The sequence below is a fragment of the Dermacentor albipictus genome, chromosome 5, assembly GCF_038994185.2.
Source record: "Dermacentor albipictus isolate Rhodes 1998 colony chromosome 5, USDA_Dalb.pri_finalv2, whole genome shotgun sequence".
Lineage (NCBI taxonomy): Eukaryota > Metazoa > Arthropoda > Arachnida > Ixodida > Ixodidae > Dermacentor > Dermacentor albipictus.
Window position 1 is genome coordinate 121,675,275 of NC_091825.1, and position 27,147 is coordinate 121,702,421.

Consider the following 27,147-nt stretch of genomic DNA (forward strand, 5'->3'; position numbering starts at 1 on the left):
CATGAAAAACAGTTCGCTTTTTCAAACTATAGCTACTGTAACCTATACTTTTTTTTCTTAATGCGTTAGCATTAGGAGTGTCCAAGTGCAAAAGAAGTATGTGTGTGAAGTGTGGGAAGCCAGTCACATGGTAGAGGCAAATGTGGGATGGGAGAGCTTAGACGAGTGTGTATGTGTGTATGTGCACATATACACAGTGAGAGCTCGAGAACGACACATTACAGAGTGGTGAACATGCTTAGAATCCTGGATACGGGACCTCAAAGGTGCAACGTAATGCGCCTCCCCTTACCCCACCACCACCAAAAGCATTTCTCTCGCATTTACTACTAAATCACTAGTAAAATTCTTAAAATCCTTGGGCACTGTGGCTTACTGTAATTTATTAAGGCGTAAATGAGTGTTGGTTCTCGCACGTAAAACAGCTTTTTTGCCACCTGGGGTTCTCAACATGCACCTCAACCCAACAACAGCAGCGCTTTTGCATTCTGCACCGTCATAACATGGCAGCCGTAACAACGAATAGAACCCACAACGTTGAGCTCGGCTTCTCAATGTCACAGCCGGCAACAGCGTAAACAGACTTAAGCTTATTTAAGGCCCCCAGCAATGTCTAAAGCGGCAGAGGCTGAGGGGCGCAGCAATCCAATTTAAATCAAGTGACAGCTTGCGAGTGAGTAAACGAGACGAACCCACTGGTGACGACATCATCAGGTATTCGTCAACAGCAGCCTCCTCCTTGATGGTTGGCTCCTTGGGTCCAGCCATGATGTCCATTGGCAGTGAGTGGCTGTACCGGCTGCGGATGACAAAAATAATTTCCACCAAACTTGCATGTTGAACGTGCTCAAATTCAACCCTTGCTTCAGCAACTGCACTCAGGATGGTAGGCTATGCTATGCTGAGAATACCATTCCTTTGTATGCTAATATAGTAAAAAAACTCTCACCATTTCTGTCGCCCTTAGTGACCTTGCACATTTTTCTTTTTTTTTTTTTCCCACGGAGAATAGCTGACTGGAGGTGCCTACTGCAAACATTTTGCTGAATACTACTGTTCATTTGCTTGCTTTGTACTACAGTGAAACCTCGTTAAACCGTAGTCGGCCGGAGCTCGGAAAAAGTACGTACTAAACGGTAGTATTGTTTAAGCGAAATAGCATGAGATCGCCCATTTACCTGTCGAAAACGGAACTCAGAGAGAGTACGATGAAAGGGGAAAAAAACATGCAGTATTTATTCACTTCGCGGGACGTAAGTGTTATTTTCGTTTGATGTTGCGGCGGCCTAGCACGACGACAGCGGCCTCAAACTTACTGAAGCTGCGTGCCAGCTTCTCAGCCAGCCCCCCTCCTCTCGGCAAACACTCGCACGGCAGATTCCTCGTTGGCGTTACGTATTCTCCGTGCACGCGCGCAGTAGTGCTGCATAAGTCCCGGGGTGCCTTTTTCATTGCCGGGTGCCGGAGTTCAGAAAACTTTTCGTTTGGAATAGTTACATTATCGCGCCCCTGTTCTCCTTGCGAAGATCGCATTCATGAGGCTGACGTAACGCGCAGCTTCTGCCACTGTCGGGCCTGAATAGCCCGTGCTGTCGCTTTCCGTGTCGTCCTCATCACTGTCGCTAGTTGACACTTTGGCAACAACAGCGGCAACGATGGCAAAAAGTCGAACCTCGTAGCCGACATCTCTTCGCGGTCGCAGTAGCGCTGCCGAGCAACTTCGCATTCCAAATGCCACACACTGTAGTCAACAGCAGATCCATGTCGCGGGCCAGCGCCGACTTCTTCATGTCACGTTCGGTAGCACGGACGATGTCTAATTTTTCTTCTATGCTGAGCACCCAGCGTCTTTTTTATCCTAGCTTCGGCATGACGCGAGTCTTCGCTTGCACGACGCCGCAACGCTCTCTGGCACGGCCACGACTGGCTTTAGCCGGTCGTGGGCACGGTGTTCATGCGGCGTCGGAATGATGTTGATGTTGATGCGGCTTCACGTGCAAACGCACAGGGCGCTTGGAGGCCGTTGTACCGATCTCTGAGGCTTGTTCTGCCGGGCCGCTCGATGGAGACGACGCACCGCTGTGTTTGCACGACGAAAAGTGGAAATGCTACGTTTTAACCGATGCGTAAACAATAAGCTGTTACGGTTTATGCGGATACAAAATACATTATGTTCAATGGCCGCTGAGTCGGGGAATTGACTTTACTACTTTTCAACCGAAACTACTGTTTAAAGGGATACAGAATAAAAATCGAAGAAAATAGAGAAAGCCCCACAATTGCATTCCTAAGACACGATTGCTATAGTATATAGTCATTATTCGGGTTACTTTTGAGCGGATGGCTTTATTTTTTACTCTCTATGAGCGGCCACTGCGTCCCTCGCAAAGCGCTCCCGACAACAAGCCGGCGGATCTGACGTCACACCTACCCTCAGCAGCCGCGGAGCGAGCTGGCCGGCTGCGCCGTTTTGTTTTCCTCGCGCTGCGCAGTGCAAAATGCAAAGTTCTAGTGAGAGCGATAGCATGAGCGGAACTTATGACTCCGACTTGGATGAGCGGCCTACTGAACGACCACGAACGATAAAGGCGTATGCCTACGATCCGTCCGCGTCCTCAAGCGAAATTGACGACGACCCGCTGCAGCAGTCCCCCTCCGCGGTGCCGTGAGAGTCTGGACCAGCAAAGTGGTGTTTACACTGTGCATTCCATGTACACGCGTTCGCCTCGAGAGATCAGGGGCGGCATCAAAGGTGGAAACCAGATATAAACGCGGTTCCTGCGGCTCGGATCGCAAGCTCGCACCTGTCGCGAGACGAGAGGCGCACGCCTCATTGACAGTGTTGCATCCGTGGCGGTGCGCCCAGCGTGATTCGCTCACGGAAACGCTTTGCCATGTTTGGCTTCAACAGAGCGAGGACGCTTATGCCTCAGGCTATGCAATGTAAGGCGACGTAAGGAATTTACTCTGCGTTCTGCGCAAAGCGGCTTGCTCCGCCCGCTTGGATGGGTAGCTGCTAGCGCGTGAAACATGAAAGCCACCAATGCACAATACAGGTGCCGTGAGTACACACTGTAAAAAAAAAAAAGTAGAAATCGTTGAAGATATTGAAGCGTGTAGACCTCCCTGTACCTACGCCATCGGAGCAGGTGTGGCCGGCGGCGTGAGCATAACAGTCGGCTGCCGACTCTCGCGCGGCAGGTGCTTGATGCGCGCAAGTAGCTGTTTTGAGAATAGACGCGATTAAGCAACGGGTGAAGATTGAAGCCAGGCATGCATGTGCAGTGACTGAAATGCGCCTCTGTAAGCAGGGAACGTCTTCTTATTCACGGAGTGAACGAGTACATGCGCAGCGGTTTCAGCGTCCCGTCGTTTCATTGTAGCCGAGCACTCCTTCGCTTGGTGGACACGAGATGGCGCCACCAGTCTCATGTTGGCGAATTTTTTTTTTGTGTCAACCGTCGCTTCAGACGATGTGGATTTCGATTCATTCTGGCAGAATTGGCCAAACATCTGGCTCAGTACGTCGTGCAAACGACAAATTACGGTCAAACGGCACCTGTGCGCAAAACTACAGCGTGAACAAGTACGCGCGAAAAAGACTACCGCTGCCTGCCGTTTTCACATGCGCACAGCAGACCCTCGGCATTTTGCGGCGTTGACACGGCTGCTCCACACATCAAACCACAAATCCACGAGATGAAAGACGAGGTTTTCGAACAGCTCACACGAGGAAGCGGTACGAATAGGACGGTCGAGCAAAAAAAAAGCGCGTTGCTGCAAACGTCAACTCGCCCCTTCGCGCACTCAGTGTGGACGATCGCTCGCATTGGGCCTCGAGGCGGGTAAGCGTGACGTGATATCCGGTTTTGCCAGAGCTTTCGGAGGAGGCCGGTAGGTGCTGTGATTTGGGAAATATTCACTAAATTAATTATTTTTCGCTCATTTGTCCTCGGAAAGAGTGTTGTTTTGGTCGCTCTCGGTGCGACAGCTATCACTAGAGACAGAAATCTGGGCAACAAATTTTTTATTCACTATCCCTTTAAGCGGGTACGATTTAACGAGGTTTTACTGTATCTGTTTTATTATAATATGGCCACCCAGCTTGGGATACGAGTGTGCAGATTGTACTAAACAAAAAAATTACATTAGTCCAGCCTTTATTTGAGAGAACAGTAAAATAACATGCTTCAGTAACATGCAAAAGAACTGCCAGCAAAATTGCAGCAAGTGAAAAGGGCCTTACTTGAAGTATTCGGCTTGTCCATCTGTTTCATCCGCTGACAGCACGCTGCTTGTGCTGTCAAATGAGCCGACCCTGAAATGTCAGTAATACTTTGAGCATCTTAGCACATGAAGGTACTGAAAGACATCATTTGATATCCGCTCTAATAGCAATAGACTGCAGGCAATCAAGTCTTAGAAATATTCTATGCCCACGGCCAACAGGTACAGTTTAACGTCAATATAATGAAATTCTCGATACACCCAAGTATTTAACTTTTTATAACTTCTTGTCCATAGAACATCATGCATATAGAGCCCCCGTATAACTAAGTGTGTTTATACACAGTTTCGATATAACGGAACATTACTGCCGCCTATAAATGGAAACTTTAATAGTTTCCATTTATTAGACAATAAATGGACACTTTTGAGGATGAACATGATGAAGCGGTGGAATTACAAGTAGCTGTTTGAGAATGCACCTCTCGGATCTCCCTTCGCCCAAGAGCAACTGCCGACTCAGAACAGCATCATATTCTGGATAAAGTCTGAGTGCGGTATCGTGGCCGCGTATGCTTTGGGACCGCACTATCAGCTGCAGAAATGGAGTGGACGCGGAAGCCTGGCCGGCTTCGCTTTGCACGGCTGATGTGAAGATATTGTTGACATGGCCTGAAACAATGCCTTTTGTCGCCAACTCTCAAACTGAACAAAATAAATGTGTTTTTCACTCAAATTTGCTTTTTCTTTTTCATATTGCCCGATAATTAAAAAAAAAATACTGAGACCCCTTTTGTGACTGAATAATTAATCGGCGACTGTACTTATTTGCTTAAAATGTCGAATTTCAATATAATTAAATTTCACTATAACAAGGCAAACTGTCAGTTTTACCAGTTCATTATATAGAGGTTTAGATGTATATTACAGAGATGAGCTCTAGAGGCCCTCAAGCTATCGAGGTTTAACTGTACATTACAAAGTTGAGCTCTAGTGAACCTCTAGCGATTTCTGGAAGCAAGCAATGTTGGAAATTATTGACTGCTGTTTTGTGTGCCCAGATTAATGTAAACTTCTGTGACCTAAACTAAACTTTTCTGTATTTAGTGTGTTTATGAGAGTTGATTTTACATTCCAGTAGGTTTTATGCGAGATATTTTATGAGTCGTCTTTTCTATGTGTGTGGTGACTATGTTCCAATGCATTTACGTCATCTGACTGTCTGACTTTTTTGCTCTTGTTATGTTTCTTTTGTTCAGTGCAGACTGATATTTCTTGTTTAGTATATATCTGTTCTATGTGAAAAGGCAAAGTCAATGCCATTGCGCTGTAAAGCCGATTCACATGACGCAGCAAATCACAATCTGAGCTTGTGGATTCCATATCATGGGATCATACGCCGCTTGCTCCCGCGGCGCTGCCTCAGTCTTTGAGAAGTGCTTTACAAGATGGTAGAGAGCCAAATCACAGCTGGAATTTTCGCCCTAGTTGCATTTGCTTCGTCACCGTCGCCCATGCGAGGGCTGCTGTGCCCGTGCTTTCACTCTCTGTCATGTGAATGCTAGCTGCGAAGTGATGCGGTTCATGTCAGATGTCGCGCGACATGTTTGTCCGAGAACACGTCCGTCGTGTGAATCCAGGTTAAAAAGGTGGCCCCTGGGCGCACCTCATAGTGATAAGGGTTTAGTTTGCAGGCGCGGCCGTGGCCCATTCGCCAACTACTAAACACAAAATGGAGAGGAGGAGAATGGGCGACCCTAAAGAAGAGGAAAGAAAGTTTCAACATGCACTGGTGGGGAGGGAGTGGGGGTCTCTAGGAGATAACAAAACTTTAAATGGCAGAGAACCTTGCTTTGGGGACATTTTAAGGCGACATTCACATATAACCCACACCCAACTTTACTGTTAAATTTTTTAAATAATTGGCGTGAGTTATAACCGCGAAAATATGGTATTAATGAGACTTGTGTAAAATGCATAGTGAGTTTTGAAAACAGTTATTTGGTACTTCCACTTATTGGTGCTACGATGAACTATTTTGCAATGCAATAAAAGTTTTCAATATCACATTCCTTTATCTTATACTGTAGTTAGGCTTCTGACTCTTGTTTTAACTCCAAAAGTATGTGGTGGTTAGAGAAAAAAAAAGTTAAAATTAATGTAAGTGATACACACTGTCGTTTTATGCTTTAGGCTTCCAAACAGATCATTCCGCAGGAATAAGCTTTATAACATGTTCTTATAGCATGTTTCGGTAGCTGATGACATCAGCTTATGGACAGCTCACCAGACAACACACTAAAACAAGTAAGTTAAAAACTGGAACATCGGTAAATTTTCTCTGAAGATATACAGTAACAGGTCAGAAGCGCCACTATAATTATTTGTATTGTCCAGTTATTCAGTTAAATTTGAAAATAAAATGCGTTTAGTAAATATTCAGTGCTTAACATACACACAAAATGAATCACATGAAAGCACAAATCTTAAAACAAGTATTTAATCAGTGCTAATTATCACATAGCCCTCACATGATAACAGTGCCACATAAACACACAACATATTTAAGGCAAGGCACAGTTTTAATAGTATAAGGGTAGGCACAAGATACAAGTAAATTGCCACTCAAAGGATTAATTAAAGGGACGCTAAAGCGAAACAATAAATCAGTTTAGACTAATGAAGAATTGTTTCAGAACCCTGCAGGCAGTCATGCCAAAAAAATAGTTTGATTAGTAGATCAGAAAATGAAGGTCCAAGTACCAGTATTTGAATTTCGCGCCGAAACCCCAGCGCCGGTACGTCAGCGTGACGTCAGGGATTCCAAAGTATGTTTTCGCATTTGGGCCACATTGACTGAGTAAAGCTTCCCGAAACTTGCCATGTTTAATGTTTGGTTCCTTTAGAACACAATGTAGTCAATCTGTACCGCTATATATAATTAGTAGGCCCTAAAAAATGCCATAAAAATCCATGACGTCACAGCCACCAGGTGTGGGAAGTTAAGTAGGCGTCGCCACCCGTATTTCGTTCTTGTGCTTTTTCTGGCTTACCAAACGTCTTATCGTTGTAAGAGTGGTGTTTTTTGGTGTTGTAGAAAGGTAATTTACTGATGCAGAAGAAATCATTTTTCACTTTAGTGTCCCTTTAAGACAGGTGATTTACACATGGGATGTCTACAGTAACACATAGTAAACTGGCAGGATAGTATATATAAACAAGGACAGCCACACAAGAGGCTGCCGCTAAGCTTTGCTAAATTTGATGACCAATTTTATTCTGATTCTGTCCAGAGCAAGAAGGGGTCCTCTGATTTGCACTTACAGTCAACATAAGATTTTTGAACTCCCTGGGGGCCCCGAAAATGTTCGAAACATTAGGCAGTCAAAATAATAACAATAAAAAAAACTGCTTTTCATTGCCCTCACGCGCTCGAATCGCCACAGCCACGTTCGAAATAACTTTAAAGGCCTGCCAGTACACATATTAGGTGTCTCGACGCTCATACTTTACTGGGACAGGAGACGGAGGGTACACCCCTGTACAATTAAATTATAACACATTTGGTGCTACATATCAATGGCCGTTTTGCACTCTTGATAAGCTTCAGCGCAGTAGATTGAATGTGCTTCACCGCTCAGCACCATTGTATTATGACAAAGCTGACCTTCGGAAACCGCCGTGAAGCAATGCTCTAGACCACTGTTGTGCTTTCTGCGCTTCGACGCCATCAGCGAGGATAACAAAGGCAGAGTCGGTGCCATTGCCGACAGTGGTAAATCCATTAAATGAGAAACACGGCACTGAACTGCAGAAACCTTCATAGTAAATGTCGAAGCAGCTAGGTCTACCAACAGCACAAAATGACTACTACGCCTGCCAGTGAAAACGATGATGATGGCAGTTTTCATTAATACCATGCTAGGCCTGCAGTCACGGCAAAAAGCCAGCAAAATTGAATGGTGAAGTGTTTTAACATCTGAAATTTCGGACGGATTGATAAATTTTCTCAATGGGCAGTGCTGCAATGGTGCCCGAATTATCCGGCATGTCCAAAAAATCAGTCGTTAACGGCATAACTCCATAAGTGTTGTGGTGAAGTTGCCAGTTCTCAACTTACGCAAGTTACCATGCTCAGAAAATGTGCCATAGAATGACCACAACATCACAGACACAGCTGTTAACACACGTACACTTCCGCAACTCCTGCAACCTATATTTACTACAAAGAAGAAAAAAAAATTTTAATTGCACAGCAATTTTTCTCTAGATGCCCAACTTGTGCTGCGAAAGTAGCGAGACTACTCGCCATGGAGGAAGATGGGCAATGAATTGAATTAGCTCACAGTCAGTCCCGCAAATAAGACAACAATTTAAGACTAACAGTGCATCTCCCAGACACAATCCTATAATGAAACATTAACAAGAGACATTTGAAGCTTACACCTCATCTACCTGACTCGCTCTCATTTGCAGCTCGAGTTTTGACGACTCCAACTGAGTAGCTCCTCCCGACAGCTATATTATGATAAAAAGCAAGAGTTGCCATTAAGCCTCGGAGTATGTACTATAAGAGGATTTAGGCTTATTGTTTAGGCAAGGTTTCTTGCAAAATCCTCCAGTCATTTTTTATGGTTTTTGAGATGTCAGGTGGTTTTACTCTAGCATAAAGAAGACATCCTGAACCTTCCCATGTGCAAACGCATGGCAGCATGTGATAATACAACTCAATGCCTTATTTTCCTTTCTATTAAAAGAAAAAAAAAAGCACATGAACTAAAGCTTTTGAACTTTGCATCTTCCTCCATGGTCCACACATACAGGAGAACCTCATTGATACGATCCCATTATCTACGACTTCTTGGTGTTAGCACTTGCGACCAAGAACCCGAAATTTGACCCAATAGAATTACATTTTTTTATTTACAAATACTGCAGGCCCTATTCGGGCCCAAGCAGGATATTATATTTATATTATATTATTATATTTTACCGGTTCAGATCTTCGTGGAAAATGCGATGTTTCGGCAACAGCATCAGTAGATTGCCAAACTGTCATTGTATGATACGTTTTCCAGCCGCTAGATTACATGTAAACAAGAAAATGTGTGAGCTGCGCACGATCATGAACAGTAGCTGCCCCTCCCCCCCCCCATCAGCTTCCCTGCAATACTCGCCCGCCTGTCTCACGTGAGGACACCGGCGAACTCTCAGTTTCTTATTTCGCTACCACCAAATCTCCTTCTGGTGACAACTTCACAGTTGTCACCGGCAACCTTATTGTGATAAGCATCTTTACCTATCTATATGCTTCATCGCGCGTGGGGCATAGTAACGAGGGAAGCGTAGTGCATGCTTTTAGTAGGCGTTAACCCAAACGTGCCACCATTCCGTGCTGAAGGTGGTGCGTTGTGGGCGCCACATTTCGCTATGAAGACATCCAGCGTTGCCCACCAGCTCAATTTCGTTTCGGTTTCCCATCCCTATAATAAAACACTACGCTGTAGGAATACAACAAAACGCGTCTTGGACCGCAGAAGACCCCGCCCCCGAGCTTGCTGCCCATCGGCTTCTCCTGCCGCAATGATTCGCATTATGTAGATGCTAACTACAGTTGAGTCTTTCAAATTTTTTAGTTACTTTGGATCGTACGTTTTCCCTGTTATTCCGTTTTTTTTTCCACATCTTTTTTCCCAACACATATGAACGAGGTTCTACTGTATATACATACATGCGCACATATGCACACTGATTGCACACGCACGCACACACACATACACACTTGCAGACACGTGTGGGGACCTACGTGATGGGGTTGTTAGACGGTGGGGAGACCGAATAGGTCCGCCCGTAAGAGCTATGGGGCCTGGCCGTCGACTCAGCGGTGTGGGTCCAAGAGGGCCCACTGCAAGTTGCCACCCATTGGTGGGACAGGACATGGGAGCAAATTTTAGAGGGTGGCTAGGCCAGCAGAGAATGAGATAGGAAAAAAAGAAAGCAAGGCGAATGCGCAGAAAAGGCACCCCATAAAGATTTTTTGAACAATTCAAAAAGCAAAAGAAAACGGTGTGCAAAGAAACAACAAAGCTGTGCTGTCCAAGGCTACACTATCTGTCAAACAAGAAACGCTTTAGAGCCAGTGTGAAGGTGAACATGAAAAGAAAAATATCAAATCATTGCGAGCCATGACACTACAATTAAAGCTACAATAAAGTGTCAGAAAGTGGATGCAAAAGTGAAATCACGTAATCATACAACCTATCCACCCAATATCTAGCTCTCATAAGTCGTAGTTCCTGACAGTATATGCAGAGGGGCTACTAAGGTAACTTTATTTTCTCCAAACGTCCTCAGAGATAACTGTAGGTGGCATGAAAATTTACTTAAAATTTTAGTGACGAACTAGAGTGCTGGGACTTTTAAAAATATAACTCAATGCCTTTGTACATAAAACATTTTGCAAGAATAGGAAAAAAAGTAGAGGGACAGAAAATTAAGAGAAGAGGCAGTACTCCGCGAGTACTTTCTAAAAAATATAAATGAAAGCAGTAATAGTGGTTGTCTATTAGTAAGCTCTGCACCCTATTTTCATCAACTTTGAATATAAGCCAATAGAGAGTTTGACTGGAAATTGCCTGCATATTTCACAGCAGTAGAATGGCAGGCATTCAATATCTGCAACAATTTATTACTAATTACTAACTAATCATTACTAATCTAAATTAGGCACGCCACTTGCAGTAAAGAGTCATCAAAGGCAATTGATAGCATGGGTTAGTTCTTTGCTGTATGCATAGAGCTCTAAGAGGCTAGAACAATCAAATTCCAATTCATAGCCATGCCACTACATCTTTCAAGGTTGTAATCACCACATAATTTCCCTTTGATTCCTAGTCCTGAAAAAAAAAAAAATAAGAGTGCAAGCAAAATATAATTTACACTCTTAAAAAAAGTTTGCACCCTTTAGCACTTATTTTGTAATAATAGACAGCTATCTTGCCTGCATTCCTTATCTTTAATGCTGTGAGCCCGTAACTTCCAGGTCACGAACAGCATGCAGCGCTATCAGTGTGACATAGCATTCTCAACAGAAAAGTTGCAAGCGCAGAGTTTTCAAGAAAGGAAATGCAAGCAAGGCTGATGACAATTGTTGTTATGGGACAAGATAAACCCTGCAGGGTGTGAACTCTTCTTAAAAGTGTAAGACAACAGAATGTAAGAACATAGTTTGGTTCATTTCAATTCATTAAAAAATAATAATAATAAACTGGCTCACTGCTATGGCTCACATCTGGTTAAAAATTGTGCCGAGTCTCAACGCACAGCTGCAAAAATGTCAGCTGCACAAGGTGAAAAACAAAAATGGTGCCCTCATTCAAATTTGACATTGTGCTTATTCTAGGGCTTGACAAGCGATATGAAAGCTTATTTATAATTAAAGCTACAGTCAAGGGATGTGTGTCAAGTGCAATTCCACACACAACTGTCCTTTCACACAGCACTGTACATGAGAAAGCCAGGCAAAAGCTGTTTGTAACAGTACATGACGGAAATCAGGAGTGGCCAAACGGGAAAAAAGCACACTGAATAACATCAAATGGAAGTTGCAGAGTGTTTCTTGTAAAACAATATTCTAAAAAAAAATGTATAATGACCTTTAGTAAAGCAATGAATGGGGTTAGTTGACGGACGTTCACGGTTGTATAGCGCTTAGTGTTACACTGACGGAAGAACAAATGGACGAACGAACATAAAGGAACAAAACATGGACGTACGTGGCACAGTCAAGCACCACGTACAGTGCACCAAGTATGCCCATGTTTTTTGTTCGTTTATGTTTGCCCATTAGTTCTTGTCAGTGTAACACTAAACACAATACAATTATGAATCACAAATATAAAGACATATGAACTGCTTGTGAACGCAGTGCACACATCTTTTGCGGGTAAGCTTATATTTGCAATGTTAACAATGCCCCTGCAGAAGAGGCTTCAATATGCCTGCCAGCAATACAGGGCAATATTTTTGTTATATTGGGTATAGCCTAAGTGTCGCCTTTTCTCACAAATAACCAACCCCTGCACTGACAAGTGTAGAAACGCGTATACAGTAGATGACCTTTAAAGCGAGCATGATGGGACCACACAAATCCTTTGTCTTATCAAGCTTATCTTAAAGTGAAGTCTAACCCAACTAGGACTACTCAGTTTATCCAAAAATCAGCTTAACAGAGTTTATATCTCAGACAGAAACCAAAGAAAAAGAAGTAAATCAGTCTTAACTAGCAGAAATGCTTCTAGAAACATGAGCGCTGGTCTGAAGCTTCCCTCATTCCTGGTGACCTCTTCACGTCTTCTTCAAACATATAGTGCTAATTTATTCCTTCAAAGCTATTTCTTCTTGCGCATCTAATCTTTTTTTCTCCGGCTATACAGGACTGCTCATTAACTAAGAAAATAGAGACATAACTTCTTGCATTTCACTACAAAAAGCTGGGCTTCTGGCATCAGGTCAATGGTCCAGACTTCACGGTATTGCTGTGTACCTGGCTCTCCTTTTAACTTTTTGGCACTGCAAAAGCCTAAAGTGTCCACAAGTAGTGATTTCACTGTTTCCTGAAGAGGCTTTTACCTTTTGTTATCAACGAACTAATTAACTAGCCACAACCAGAAAGTGTCAAAATCTATATGACACCGCAGACAGCTCGTGCAAGTGACACAAGGCAACACTGCAACCTATGTTTTGTTTTTACGCACGTTCAAACATACCCAGCCTCCTTGCTCATGCTAAAACTGGCGATCTCCATTTACTTCTGTCCTGCGCTAGCCGATTCCAACTTGTGCCTGCAAATTTTTTTCATTTCATCACTCCACCTAATTTTCTACCATCCTTGACAGCAATTCTCTTTTTTTTGCAACCATTCTGAACTCGAATTGTCTGTCAGTTATCTGTCCTATGTATTACATGGCCTGCCCAGCTTCATCTTTTAATGCAAAGCATTCATTCAGAGCTTCGACATTTTGAGTGTATCTATCTATCTAGCCTCCTATGCTGGCGGGGCTGGCCGTGCCCGCAAACTTGAGCTTCTAGGTATATGCTCATGTTCCTGTTGCCAGCGCGGTCAGGGCATTGTTGGGGCATCGTCGCTCGTGGCACTTTGCATGTATTCGCAGGCTTCTTTCAAGCTTGGAAAAAAAAAAAAAACTTTTATGCAGCACGTATTCAGCAACACAAAAGCTGTATTGGAGTTTTTCGTGTTGCTCTTCAATTTTCTCATTAACACTTTTAATTTAATTATAATATTTGAGAAGTTGATTCCTTAATGAAGACTAATTATGTAATTAGACAAAATGCAAAATATCTGAGTATCTCCAAGCACAGGCAAAGAACATTATCTTGGTTCTGTCCAGCTACGTGACACTTGCATATATATAAACCTTGATGCATGATAGTTGGGACACCTTGCATATATAATGCGACGAATGGTGGTCTGCTCCGAATCATCGTCAGTTAGACTTTGCTCCTCGAAGGGGCAGGACGTGTGCTGAGTGAGCTCCTGAGCAATGCATTGCAATGTGGTGAACGAAGTTTAGACAATGGATCTGGGACCTCAGTAGAGTGCAACGTAATGCCGTAACACGTTTCTCTCACATTTACTGCTATTTCCAACCCTTGATTACCTTCAACAGGAGTCAAGAGAGGTTAGTGTTGAACCCGTGACTACGAAGAAAAAAAAAGAGAGAAAAGAGAGAGAGCAGAACCAACAGGGCAGCAAGCTGACCTGCTCTCGCCATGGGACTCGCTGCTGTTGCGGCTGCGGGATGTGGGCATGGAGTCGCACCGGTCCCGGCAGCTTGTGGAAGCGTGCGTGGTCGGGGCCACGGCGTGCGCGGGCCGCTTGTGAGTGATGGGTTTGCTGTTCTCGCTTGTCGAGGAGCTTCGGGGGCGCGTGAAGGGACCGAGCTCTTCCTTGTTTCGCGAGGTCTTCATCGCTCTGCAGAACATCATTTCGTTCGTTACACTTCTCTGTCCTAGCCTGTTGGCTGCTTGAGCTGCCGCACGCACGGTGGCCACAGCCCGCAAGACAAGACTTGGAAGAGGGGCTTTCAGGAGACAATTCCGCGTCACCAACTCGTGGCTAATTTTAATTGGCACACGCCATGGTAGAGAGCACAGCAATAGTGGCATCAATTGGAATCTTTATAAGGGTCAATCCAGACAAGATATCTCGATAACAGTAGCAAATTATTAAATAGTAAAAAGAAATAAAAAGCTAATCGCTTGGTTTGACATCACAAAGCAACTTACCAGTTGCGAGAGACAGCGAAGTGTTGAGTTTTAAACAAATTTTTTACAATCTGGGATTTTTTAATGCGCACCTAAATCGAAGTACACGAGTATTTTCTCATTGCACCCACATCGAATTGCACTTGCAGCAGCTGGGAATCAAACATGCAACTTCGTGCTCAGCAAAAGAATGACTCAAGTCGCAGAGCTGCAGCAGCAGGTAAACAGTGACGAATGACTACTTCATTGTCAAAGTGAGTGAAACTAAGCGAAAGTGCATTTTATCATACTCTTTTTCGAAAATGTGACAGATAGCACATCAGCAACATGAATTCAAACTGAAGCAAGCCCTCTATGCACCACCATGTTATCCCAACAGCGACACAAGCCACACAACGTCTTCATTGTGAAATTCAACAGATAACACATGCCAAAACATACAACAATGAACAGCAGAAGGTTAAGAAAATGGGAGGATCACTTGGACTAAGATTCACCGAAATTCTACTCGGCCAGGCTCACTCAGACTCGCTTAGTTTTTACTCGGCCGACCTCACTCGGCCTCGGGGGTCGTTCCGAGTCTGAGCAAGTTGACTTATGAGTGAGCTTGCCGACTTGTGGAGTATCATGACAAAAGCATTAAAAAGCAGAATTTCTGCGCCGCCTTCAGAGAGTCTCATCAAGCTTATCTTCAAATTAAATACAGAACAGTGAGAAAGCAAGCAAGACAAAACTACAGACATGCCAAAACAAACTCGCAGTTCAGTCTGCTCACCCCAGAATGGTCTCGTGCATGTTCTGAGCAATGACCGTGTCTTCCGTCTGCATCCACAGCTCTCCAGAGCCGGTGACCGAGGAACGGCCAAGTTCCATGAAGAAGAAGCAGTCGGAGTGGCCACAGCGCCGTATGCTCATCAGCTGAAGCAAAGAGAGAGAGAGAGAAAGAAAGCCAAGGGCACAGTTCGCAAACGTAAAATGATTAATGTCTTGCGAATCTTCGAATTTCTGAATAGTAGTTTCAAATATTGTGCTATTCTATCTTCACTTCGAAAAAACTTTAATATTCGGCTTTTCAAAGTGCAATGGTCGGTTCCACATCGATATGAACAGCCACCACAGTGTGGCTGCACGGAAGAGGAGGAAGATAACGTATTCCCCATTGCTATAGCGTCGCCACCTTAGCCACCATCGGCCTACACATAGATATATTGTAAATAGCCTTGTGCATCAGCTACACGTAACAATATGTTCAGCTCTGCCGCAATGCAGTTGTGTTGTGCGGTGAATTATATCTGCCATGCAGTGCAGTACACCAAAAGTAGAAAGGTATGCATTCCTTACACAGGTGTGTACGTGCCGTAACGGGTCACAGTATGACCACCGAAACGTCTGATAAGTGTAACCAAGACGCCTAATCAGAATTAAACCATTGGTACGGCCCTATCTTCTGTTTATGCTCCTTCTAGTAAAGCAACAGTCTTCATTCTTTATTTGTGCCCTGTCCTTATTTTAGCATTCTCAAGACCTTCCTACATGGACAAAGGCAGTTTGCATCATGCTTTGCTTTCATTAACCTCTACGTATCTTTGGCATTCATTAGTAAATTGCCTTAACAATTCAGAATGCATACTTTACGCTGATGATACAGCTATATTTGCTGGAGATAAGGACCTTAATAATTTTAACAACATGACTAAACAAAGACCTTAAAAAAATCGCGTCTTGGCGTCTTGAGAGAATGCGCCGCAAATAAACGCCACAAAGACATGCTTCATGATTTTTCATACTCATCATAAGCAAACCTCTTTAGTTCAGAGTCTTAATCTAGATAACCATATAATTTATCCATCAGATACGACCACATTTCTTGGCGTCGTTCTTGACTGGCATCTGAAATTTAACAAACATACCATATCCCTTGTTAAAAAAATTGGTTTCGGTTTACGTGTATTAATCAAATCTCGACATTACTTTCAGCAGCATATCTTACGATCACTGTATTACACATTCATACATAGTCACCTGATACATTGCCTCACTTCATGGGGAAACATGTATGAAACACACATGTCATGCCTTCATCACTTACAAAGCCAAGCAGTACGCCTGATTACATTTAGTCCTCACCTGGCATCTGCCCTCCCACTTTACTAAAATCTAAACATCCTTCCCCTCACTTACTAATTACAGTTAAAACTTGGTCTTTTAATTTATCGCATCAGAAATCAAGGTACTGTCATTAATAATATTTCTACATCCCAACTACTCAAACGTAATAATACAAGATTCTCGGAACAGAATAATATGTTATTACCTAAAGTACACACAAATTACGGCAAGCAGACAGCGCTTTTTTCGGGAATAATGTTGTGGAATTCATTGCCCATGAACATCAAGTGCGTCCATTCAGAACACTAATTTCATAAAGCATTGAAAATTCACTTGTGGTCAACAACCTGTTAGTAATAAATAACCTTTATTGACAATGAACCGTGCTTTGTTTTTTACACTTTACATTATGTATAACCGTCTAGGAGTTAATTTGTTTTATGTATATTTCTCTGTATAATGATGTTCTAATTAAGTTATGTATTCTCGTTATTTATCTTTGCTTATACTGTTTCACTGATCTGCAACACCACTGCCTATCTGTATTTGATTATTTTTTGTAATTAGCACAGGAGGTCTCCCTTCGGCAGTTTAAACTCTGGGACTTCCTTCTGTACTAATACTAAGTATATTTACTTTCCTGCATTCAAATATTTTCAATAAAACCTTCATAACCTTCAAACGAGTACTGCTGCATGAAATGTTGGCCTAATTCTTCCACAGATCAAGTAATTAATGTCAACATGCAGTACAAGCTTCCAGCCACTTCTCTGCACAAACCGCCATTCAATATTTGATTAGGAAATATTTGTCCCAAATCACCATCCGCACATGCTTAAGAATGACACTGTCATTTTGTGACACCATACGTGAAACATTAGGCCTCCTTTTTCATCTCTCTCTGCCACTTCCAAGTAGAGTCAATACCAGGACCTCCATCATTGTACTCGAAGAGGCAACAATGCCGCTGCTCATAGAGAGCGACCAGTGCACCTCACAATGCTCCTAGGCTATGATTTAATTAGCAGGACCTTAAATAGCAAGTCGTACATCAGTGCTTCAAGGTTGCCCAAAGAATTGTTTCACAGTGCTACTGCCGTGAACATATGTTACGAACTATCACGACACAACTTTTCCCATTTATAGTGGGTAGGGTGTAGTAAACCAACGATAATGAACCAGTTAATTACATTAAATTTCCGCGCAAAAAAGAAAATGCCCCTTAGTCAGCTTTACTCGATTTTCCAGCGGAACTTGCCAATGCTAATAACTCACGCTGCTCTGACATGCGGCGCCCTCTCCGTGCAATGCATAGAATGCCAGACTCATTACAAGGTACCACCATGAAGCTCATGGCTTTACGAAACGCCAACAAATCGTACGCACATGTTCACGAGCACTACAGTGTCACATAATTTTTCATCTAAATGGCTTTTTACACCTGCATTTCTTTTTATACCTTTCATGTTGTTCTGCTACTAATCAGGCACTGATTGTGTGGTTTCCAGATATTGTTCTCTGACACGCTCCCATTGTGGCACTGCCAGCCACTGTGGTACGTAAAAGAGCATGCCATGCTCACAGGAAACTCGAGTGCCTCGGGGTTCTCCTCGTCCGTGTGCATCTTGACCAATGTGAGGGCACTGGCCGTCAAGCAGAGTCGATGGGGGCCAGTGATGTTGCGACTGCTACCCAGGCCCTTCGTCTTCACATTCACTTGCCAGACATGTTCTGCACAGATGGAAACAGAGGGTAGGTACTCTTGAGTAACCATGTGATAAAAAGAGAGAGGGCCTGGCACAGTTTCTTTTGTTTGACAAGAATTCAAGAGTGTTAACAGCTTTCCAAGATTACGGCAGTGCATTTTCAAGGACTAAAGTAACACTTATCTTCGAAAACTTAAAAATGAAACAACTTTGGGAATGAGCAAGCTTTTTTTCTTTTTCTTCTTTTTTTTTCAAGGCACACAATCAAGATGCATGGGAAAGGTTCAGAGTGCAAACTATCACCAACCACTATAAAGTGATTTTTGTACTGTGCTAACTGTAACCGGATCAAGCTTGTGCTGCTTCCAAAAAAATAAGCTGGGCAATATCGCCTAACGGTCAAAGCCAGCAAGTGCAGGCTAGGTGTTACGCCATTCTTTCTCAGAAATGTTTAAGAAAGTGCCCATTTGAGATCCCTGGCCAGCAGTTTGCTCCATTCCTTTTCAGTAGTCGCATTACATCCTCCCTGCTATTTTCTCTCTGTCCCTTGCTTTAATACTCCCAACCTAATTTTACAGGACACTGTTCAGATGCAAGCAGCCAAAGCTAGACAGTTGCGTTGCACCTTGAATTTATGACACCAGCAAGCAGCGACGTCATAGTCTTTTTATGGTGTCTACATAACTTATTTTTATCGGGAAAGGCTGACTACACTGTATTCTAAGGGAGCCAAAGGCTTAATACCAAAAAACTAATACTTTGAAGCCCATGATGTCACATTAATGCACCAGTGATGGGGGTTTCAGTGTAATATGTATAAGAATGGAGCAAGATTTTACTTTCATTTTCTCTTCTAATAATGGGCCCTGTAGACAATATAACAAGGTAAATAACTTGAAAACAAGAAAAGTAATGTTATCAGCATTAACTGCTCATGCTTGTCATTGCCACAGTTCTTCCATGCTGAGTGCATAGCAATATGACTTCACGCTCAAGCATTGCACATACTCTACTAGCCCACTCACCGAAGAGGGGCTTGGGCCTGGCATCACCATCAACATCGCTTGAACCGTGCTGTAGTCGGAGCATCTCCGTGAGCCACTCCTCCAGCTCAGCTTCATTGTCAGCCACCAGTGCAAAGGAGTCATCCCGGGTGTACAGTGCCAGGACGTGCCGCTGCTTGGCGTCGGCACGACGGTTGATATTAAAACAGGACCGGAGCACTACTGTGCGCTTGGGTAACACCCCGGCTTTCCACTTCTTCTCACTGTCGTAGCACTCGAGACGGGCGGGTCCCGCCTCCGACTCCTTCCGCATGACGAAGAACTTCTTCTTCATTGTCTGTTTGGAGTGAAGAATGAAGAGCAACAGAAAAATAAGCCTAAAGAGGCAGCAACAATAAAAACGCCAATAACTCTAAAAATTGCATAACCGCAAGCAATCACTAACTTAATACCACTTAAGTACCACTTAAGTAATCATAATTTACCTCTTTGTTCCTTTAAACGTTTACGACAAACACCTGTTTACAACGAAGGCGCCAAATAAACCAACGGACGTAGAAAGGAGACACGAGACAACCACATAGGCGCCTACGTGGTTGTCTCGTGCCTCCTTCCTATGTCCGTTGGTTTATTTGGCGCCTTCGCTGTAATGATGCCTAACCAAATCGCCCACTAGCACGTGCTCAGAAACACCTGTTACCTAAGGAATTAGCACACTGAAAATGACTGTTAATAAATATTGCTATTGCCTCTATAGTATATAGTAACTTCTGCATAGCTATATAGTACCGTAGCATTCAATATGAGCTGGAACACGGTGCCATTGTCTGAAGGGGCCCCAAGAATGTACAACAGTGCCATCATAAAAAAGATTGACAAATACGGTTTCAAATATTGATATGCATAAAACTTCTCGTATATCAGAATCGCTGTGGAGTCTTGGAGCTTCAAGAAAACAAAAGAACAAAGAAAGATTCTCATTGTCATTATTATGACTAGAACGTGCCACCATCGAGTCATGCTCACAATGTCTCTTAAACCAGGCATTTGCTAACTCACAATACACAGAGGGACGCTACCAGCACTAACGTTCATTTATGAACACGCTTCCATACTCACAACTCAATGAAATGATTCACATAGCACTGATATTTCAAATTCGCACACTAAATGCAAGTTATTTTTTCACTAATAAAAAAATAGAACAGCAATTGACCTATGTTGCTTAATTATGATATCAGTAAATGCAAGACCTCCAGGTGTTTCTTTAAGTGTATCAGCTCCATTCGCTACATCAACCTAAGCTCATTGCTGCGAACAAGCACCAAGAATATTGCATACAAAATGAAATAAGTACTCCATATTAACACAGTCCTTGAAAACTTTGAATACCATAATGCCACAAAACAAATCTCATTTAGTTTCAAAGCGTTCAAGAAAAATTTCTTCAATGAAAGTTGCTCTGCAGTGAAAAATACAAACAAAACTTCCTTGTGCCAAGTAACAAAAGAGGAGACGCATGGTATGATACTGCACTTATACTAACAACTGCACTAAACAAGTCAAAACATGTTAAAATAGCTGGAGCTACCGTATTTCCAATGCACTGCAGTTGTTATTGTACACACACATTGCTATATATGTGTTCCATGCTAAACAGGCCCTTCAAGGACAACAAAGACTGCTTAAATAAATAAAAAAAAAACCTTCTAAAAGTAACAAGTGAAGAATAATATTGTGACGATGGATCACGTTTATTTACAAGATGAAGAATTCAAAGGTACGGCTCAGCGAAAGCAGTTCACAGCGCCGCACGCAAGCCAGTCCAGCCGCGTGAGCGGGGGTCCACACGAGGGTTTTCAAGCCGCTTAGGGGGCGCCGCGTGAAGACATGTTACGCCTGTTTGGAAATTCTACCGCAGACGAAATTGCTGATGGCCTGCTTGCTATTGCTGATGATGGTATTCGCTTCTGCATGCATGGCCATGGCAATCGCGGTTTCCTCCGTTTCCACCACTCAGCCAGCCGTGATTGTTGTCTGTTCTATCAATCTTCCATTGTGATCCGCAACCACCGCGGTCATGAGGTCGCCGCGAGGGTGTCTCGCTGCGTCTGTGTAGACCAATCCAGCTTGCGAGCCGTAGCATCACCAAATGGCTTCACTACGGACCTGCCGACGGCTTTGATAGAACTCGGGGTCCATGTTGCGGGGTAGAGCTGGGGCATAAATATGCCCCCTGACCTTTCGCAGAATCTGCATGCACTCTGTAACCTCGGGGATGGCCTCGAGACTGAGCTTCGTGGGGACTGTGCGGCCAGCCGGGGTTAGCAAGAGACGACGGACTTGGGATGTGTGGTGAGCTCCTCGATAGTGTTGTGCATGCCTAAGGCCTCTAGCCTTGAGGTGGCCACGTAGTCCGGAAGGCCCAGGGCTGCCTTTGTGGTTCTTCTGATCATTGTGTTTAATTTAGCTAAGTCCATGGCTGCAAGTTTGACATATGGTGTCGAGTACATGGTTCTGCTGGTACTGTATGCCTGCACAAGTCGAAGCAGCTCGCCCTCGCCCATGCCGTGGTGCTGATTAGCCCCCCGGCGAATGAGCTGTAGTGTGTAGTTGGTCGCCCTCTGGAGTTTCTTTAACATGAGCCTGCAGCGCAGCGTCTTCTGAAAGTCTAGCCACAATATTTTGATACTGGGGCACTCTGGGATGGTAAGTCCTTTGACAGTAAGTTCGAGGAAGCGCCTCCCCCGTGGTATTCCCCCGGGACAGCTACTTTTGCCAGGCTTGATAAGAGTTATTCGGATTTTTCCGGTGAGCACGTTAGGCCCCTTGACTCCGCATAAGCTTGTACGACGTAGATGCCGCATTGCATGATCTCTCGAAGTGTTTATAGATCATCCGGCACTACCCATAATGTCACGTCGTCAGCGTAGAGGCTGTGGTGAAGTGTGGGGATAGAGCACAGCAGGTCCAGGAGAACGCGCACCGCCGCATTAAAGAGAAAAGGGGAGATGACTGATCCCTGCGGCGTGCCTCAGCTCCCCAGCTCTATAATGTCAGTTTCATGTTCGCCGACTTTGATCCAGCACTTCCGGTCGGTGAGAAAGTTTCGGACGTATTGGTATGCTCGATTCCCAACCCCAAGTTGGGTCAGGCCCTCAAGCACCGCTGCATGGGCGACATTGTCGAAGGCCTTTAGGTCGAGGCCCAGGAGGCACCACAACTGGCGAGCGTCCGCTGGACTTTCGGGTTGCATCACCTGCCTTTTTAACTGAAGGAGTACATCTTGGGTGGACAGGTGTGGCCTGAAACCAAACATGGAGTGGGGGAACTTGTCCCAGTCCTCTACGTGTTCATTGAGACGGTCCAGGACCACATGCTCCATCAGTCTGCCAACGCATGATGCGAGTGAAATCGGCCTGAAGTTGTCCGCATTGAGTGGTTTGCCTGGTTTGGGTATAAAGACGACCGTGGACGTCTTCCACTTTTCCGGGATGGCGCCCGTCTTCCAGCATTCGTTCATGAACTTGGTGAGCTGCTCCACTGCGCCCTCATCCAGGTTGCGCAGGATCTTGGTCACACGGTCTGGACCCAGCGCCGAGTTCGTCCGCAGCTTGCAGGCAGTGGCCGACACTAAAGATCTGCACATAGATGCAGACCTTTAGTATAAGACACAGACGATGGCGGGCACTGTAACGCATCTTTGAATGCTGTTGAGACGCCAGAGTTCGGAGGTGTGTGGTGCGACGGGCTTCTTTTGCTCTGAACAATGTATCGGCAACCGAAATTGCCACGTCTAGTATAAAAGGAAGAATTGTGTCAAGACAGCTGCGAGGAGAGCGAGCGTGGAGCAGATAAAATGGAGTTTACCCTGTGGTCTTGTGCTTCGCAGAGTTGTAAGTGTAAGCGATATAAGGCAGTACTTCGTCCCAGTTCTTGTGCTTGGAATTGACAAAATGGATAGCATGCTCGCAAGAGTCTTGTTCGTGCGCTCTACGAGTCCATCGGTCTACGGGTGATACCAAGAAGCATGGCGGAACTGGCGCCCGCGGTTATTGATGATGACTCGTGGAGGACTGTGGCGTAGAATTACAAAGCGAAGCATACACTGCGATACATGGAAAGCCATAGCTGCAGGTATTGCAGCAGTTTCTGCGTAGCGCATCAGATAGTCAACACAGGCAACAACCCATCGATTGGCATAGTTTGATCGCGGAAACGGGCCAAGGAGATTGACACCAACAGCCTCGAAGGGATTTTTAGGAGGTGGTACAGGATGAAGTCCAGGCGGCGTAGTCGTGGGACGCTTGCGACGTTGACATTGTTCACAGTGTGACATATTTTTCCGTGTCGTGTCATATTTTGGGCCAGTAGAACCTTTGCTGGATTGCAATGAAACATTCGGGCAAAGCCCATGTGACAGCAGGTTGCGTAGGCCCACCAACCAACATGTAGGCCCACCAACCAACAAAGGGAATGATGGTCGGTGATGCCTGAAAAGCGTTGGCCATAGACGTGTGGGCGAAACTTGTGAATGGCAAAAACGACTGCCAGGCACTCCTGTTCTGTCACTGTGTAGTTGCGCTCTGCCTTGCTCAATGAACAACTTGCATAGGCAACCACGTGTTCAGCATTGTCATGGCATTGGGCGAGCCCTGCACCGAGGCCGACTCCACTGGCATCGGTATGAATTTCTGTAGGAGCCAAAGAATCAAAGTGGCAGAGCACCAGCCCCGATGTCAGCATGAATTTTAGCTGCGTAAATGCAGTCATAATCCAGTGTCCAGTGGAAAGGCACATCTTTTTGCAGCAAGTCAGTCAGTGTTTCCACCCACCAGCAAAATTTGGAATAAAGTGGCGGAAAGATGAGGATAGGCCCCGAAAACTTCGTAGGTTCCCGAGAGATTGACGCTTCTGGAACAGCGGTGACTTTCTGCGGATAGGGTCTAACGCCATTTTTGTCCACAAGGTGTCCAAGAACCAGTGTTTCGCTTTTTCTAGACAGGTTAGAACAAGATCAAGGCAATGGTTATGTTCCTCGAATGTTCGACCAAAGATCACCACAGTGAAACGTGCAAGAGGAGGTTGCTGGGCAAGAATGGACAACAGAACTTCGCCTGCTCCGCAGTCCGCAGTTGCACGACACTCTTGCAAAATGTTGATGCCAAGGATAACGCCATGCATGGAATGAGCAAGTACTGCAAATTCTGCCTTGAAGGCCTTGCCATTGACAAACAGATATGGTGCATACACCAACTGGACACAATGATTTGCCGCTCACTGCACAAAAGGTAGTAGGTTTGTCCCAATAAAACATAACTTTACAGCTAAGTCGTTCCTTGAAAACTAAACTCATTACAGAAACAGCTGCTCTGGTGTCCATCGAAGCCATTGCGGGAACATCTTCAACAAGTACATGAACCTTGTTTTGAAGCATCGAAACTGGTGGAGGCATACTTGTGTGCAATGCAGTACGTCCAGCGACCTCACCTCCATCAGCCGCACAGGCTAGATTCCACGTGGCAAAGCTGAAAGCTGCTGCTGCTGTGGGAATGCCGCAGGTCACTTGGAAAATGTCGTACGTGGGCGACGTCACGTAGGGCAGAACCGGGCAATGTGTCCATGAACACCACACTGGTAGCACACTGGGCGTTCACGCAGCATACCAAAAGTCGCGGGATTGTGAGTGTACTCGGCACACTGTTCCCGCTCTGAAACGAAAGGAGATGGTCAGCTGTTGTAGCTGTAACTGTCGCGGAGGCGGCTCGACGTTAGAGGCCACTGGTAGTGGAGCCCTCAGCTGAGGCCTGCTGTTGGAGTAGCTGCACTCGTCAAAACTTGCAACATCGATAGTTGTGGATGGTATATCACACTGCATATCTCTACCTTGCACATGAACAGAAGCATGCCGACATAGTTCCTTGCATACATTGAGACGAATGATAGAGGAAAGGTCAGCAGGTAGTGAATCATGGCATACATCAACGGTGGCGACCTTTGCGATGTTGGCCAGATGTCCAAACTTCGAAATAATGCGATGCATTTTAAGGGCCTCAAAGGTTCAACAGGGATGAATCATGTCTGCCACTGATACCAAACTCTCCTTGCCAATGAGGATGTGGTAAACATCCTTGGCAATACCTTTGAGAATATGGCCCACCGTGTCTTCTTCTGCCATGTAGGCGTCCACCGACTTGCACAACTTCAGTATGTCTTCAATGTACATTCTGCAAGTCTCCCCCGTGACTTGAGCCCTCTGCGACATCTCCTCTGCATGTTTCTTCTTCGTTGCTGCATCTCCAAAGCATTAATTTCCTCCACAAATAGTTCCAAGGTTGTCAAAGTGTTTTCATGGTTCTCAAACCATGCCAAAACAGTCAAATCAAGGAACAAACCCACATTAGACGACTGGCTAGCAGCACTCAAACCACTGGATCGGCTCACCCGCTGATAGTGGCTGAGCCACTCATCCATGTCGTCGCTGGGCTTTCCCATGAAGGTTTGCGGCTCCTTGTAGTGGTAAGGGGATGGCCTTGCAGAGGGTTGCTGGGTGTCTCCGTTTGAGCTCATTTCTTGAGGTAGTGGTGCCAAGCCCACAAGTCATCGGATGCGGCGAAGCTCGTACTATTGTGCTTCCGTCGATGGCAGACGGTGTCCTTCAGGTAGCACTAGGTAGCAGCTGGCTTATCCAGCACCTCCACCACAATTGTGATAATGGATCGCGCTTGTTTACAAGGTAAAGAATGCAAACATATCGCTCAGCAAAAGTTCACAGCACCGCCCACGAGTCAGTCCGGCTTCGATCTCCTCTTCATCCAACCTCCGCTTGCAAGTTTCAATATAAAACAGCTGTCTTTGGATAGTAACACAACAGGAAAAATGCCTTCTAAAGAAAAAAGAAGACGGAAACAAGCAAATGCCACATTCAGTATGGTTCCTCAAGGGAGCCAAATACACAACTCTTCTAAATCAACTACTAAATAACCTGTTATCAGGATTAAGGAACCAAAAGAGCAAGAAAGAAAGAAAAAAATAGTTATGTAATAATTTAGGCCACAGGATTAATGTGACGCAAGAGCAAAAGGTGACATTACTGGTATGCTAGCTGCCTGATCAAGCCTCTAACATTACAGCAGTTGGATTCAGCCCACATATATAGCAGAAATGGCTAATGGTAATTTGCAGATGAGGTTCTTTCTGTGCAGCCATGTTACAATGCAATTAAACATACTGCACTAATACTGCGTGAAATAACACAGCAAATAATTACCACACGAAGGAGCATCCAAATTCACAATGCATAAATTCAGCAAAGAGGTAACACAATGAGGAGAGAGGGAAAAAGTTTGAGACAAATTACTTGTTTATTATACAAAATAAAAGAATGGGTGCAGAAGCAAACAAACAAACAAACAAAATAAACGGGTGCAAGTAAAATAAACAGGTCGTGCAGAAGAAAGCACAACTGGCTGCTGCCGAAAGAGATAGAGTGGGTCATTAACTTAATTAAGCATTTGTGTCGCCTATCATTCAAGATAATCTATTGCACCATCAATTTCTCACCTTCAACTTTCTCAGGTACCCCATCTTCTGAATGTCCATGGCCTGCTCGGCCAGGGAGACCACCCCGCTTCCCCGCGATGTGTCTTTCATCTTTGTCGACATGGCTTCAGTCAGTCTGGTCCCATATTCAACCACCTGCCACAGAAAATTCACCAAAGTCATGCTGCACATTGGCCACCAAAACTAAGCATCCAAGCCACAGCAAAACGGGGAGGTAGCACAGGAGTTTCACGCAGCCTTTGTCCTTCCTT

General features: G+C 44.6%; 1 protein-coding gene across 6 annotated transcripts in view; it reads right to left on the reverse strand.

Moving 5' to 3' along the window:
• Nucleotides 1–27,147, reverse strand: part of chico (insulin receptor substrate 1 chico) — a 46,586-nt gene that overhangs the window by 11,178 nt on the left and 8,261 nt on the right. For 5 of the 6 annotated variants that reach the window (XM_065443952.2, XM_065443949.2, XM_065443950.2 and 2 more), the window contains exons 2-9: nucleotides 26,897–27,031; nucleotides 19,355–19,670; nucleotides 18,206–18,354; nucleotides 15,290–15,432; nucleotides 14,009–14,221; nucleotides 10,034–10,132; nucleotides 4,247–4,318; nucleotides 693–799 (exon numbers count right to left, since the gene is read on the reverse strand). In XM_065443952.2, coding sequence (XP_065300024.1) covers nucleotides 693–799; nucleotides 4,247–4,318; nucleotides 10,034–10,132; nucleotides 14,009–14,221; nucleotides 15,290–15,432; nucleotides 18,206–18,354; nucleotides 19,355–19,670; nucleotides 26,897–26,998 — 1,201 coding nt within the window. In that variant the 5' untranslated portion in view covers nucleotides 26,999–27,031. The remainder of the gene's footprint in view (nucleotides 1–692; nucleotides 800–4,246; nucleotides 4,319–10,033; nucleotides 10,133–14,008; nucleotides 14,222–15,289; nucleotides 15,433–18,205; nucleotides 18,355–19,354; nucleotides 19,671–26,896; nucleotides 27,032–27,147) is intronic. The other variant, XM_065443951.2, reaches the window with a different exon arrangement.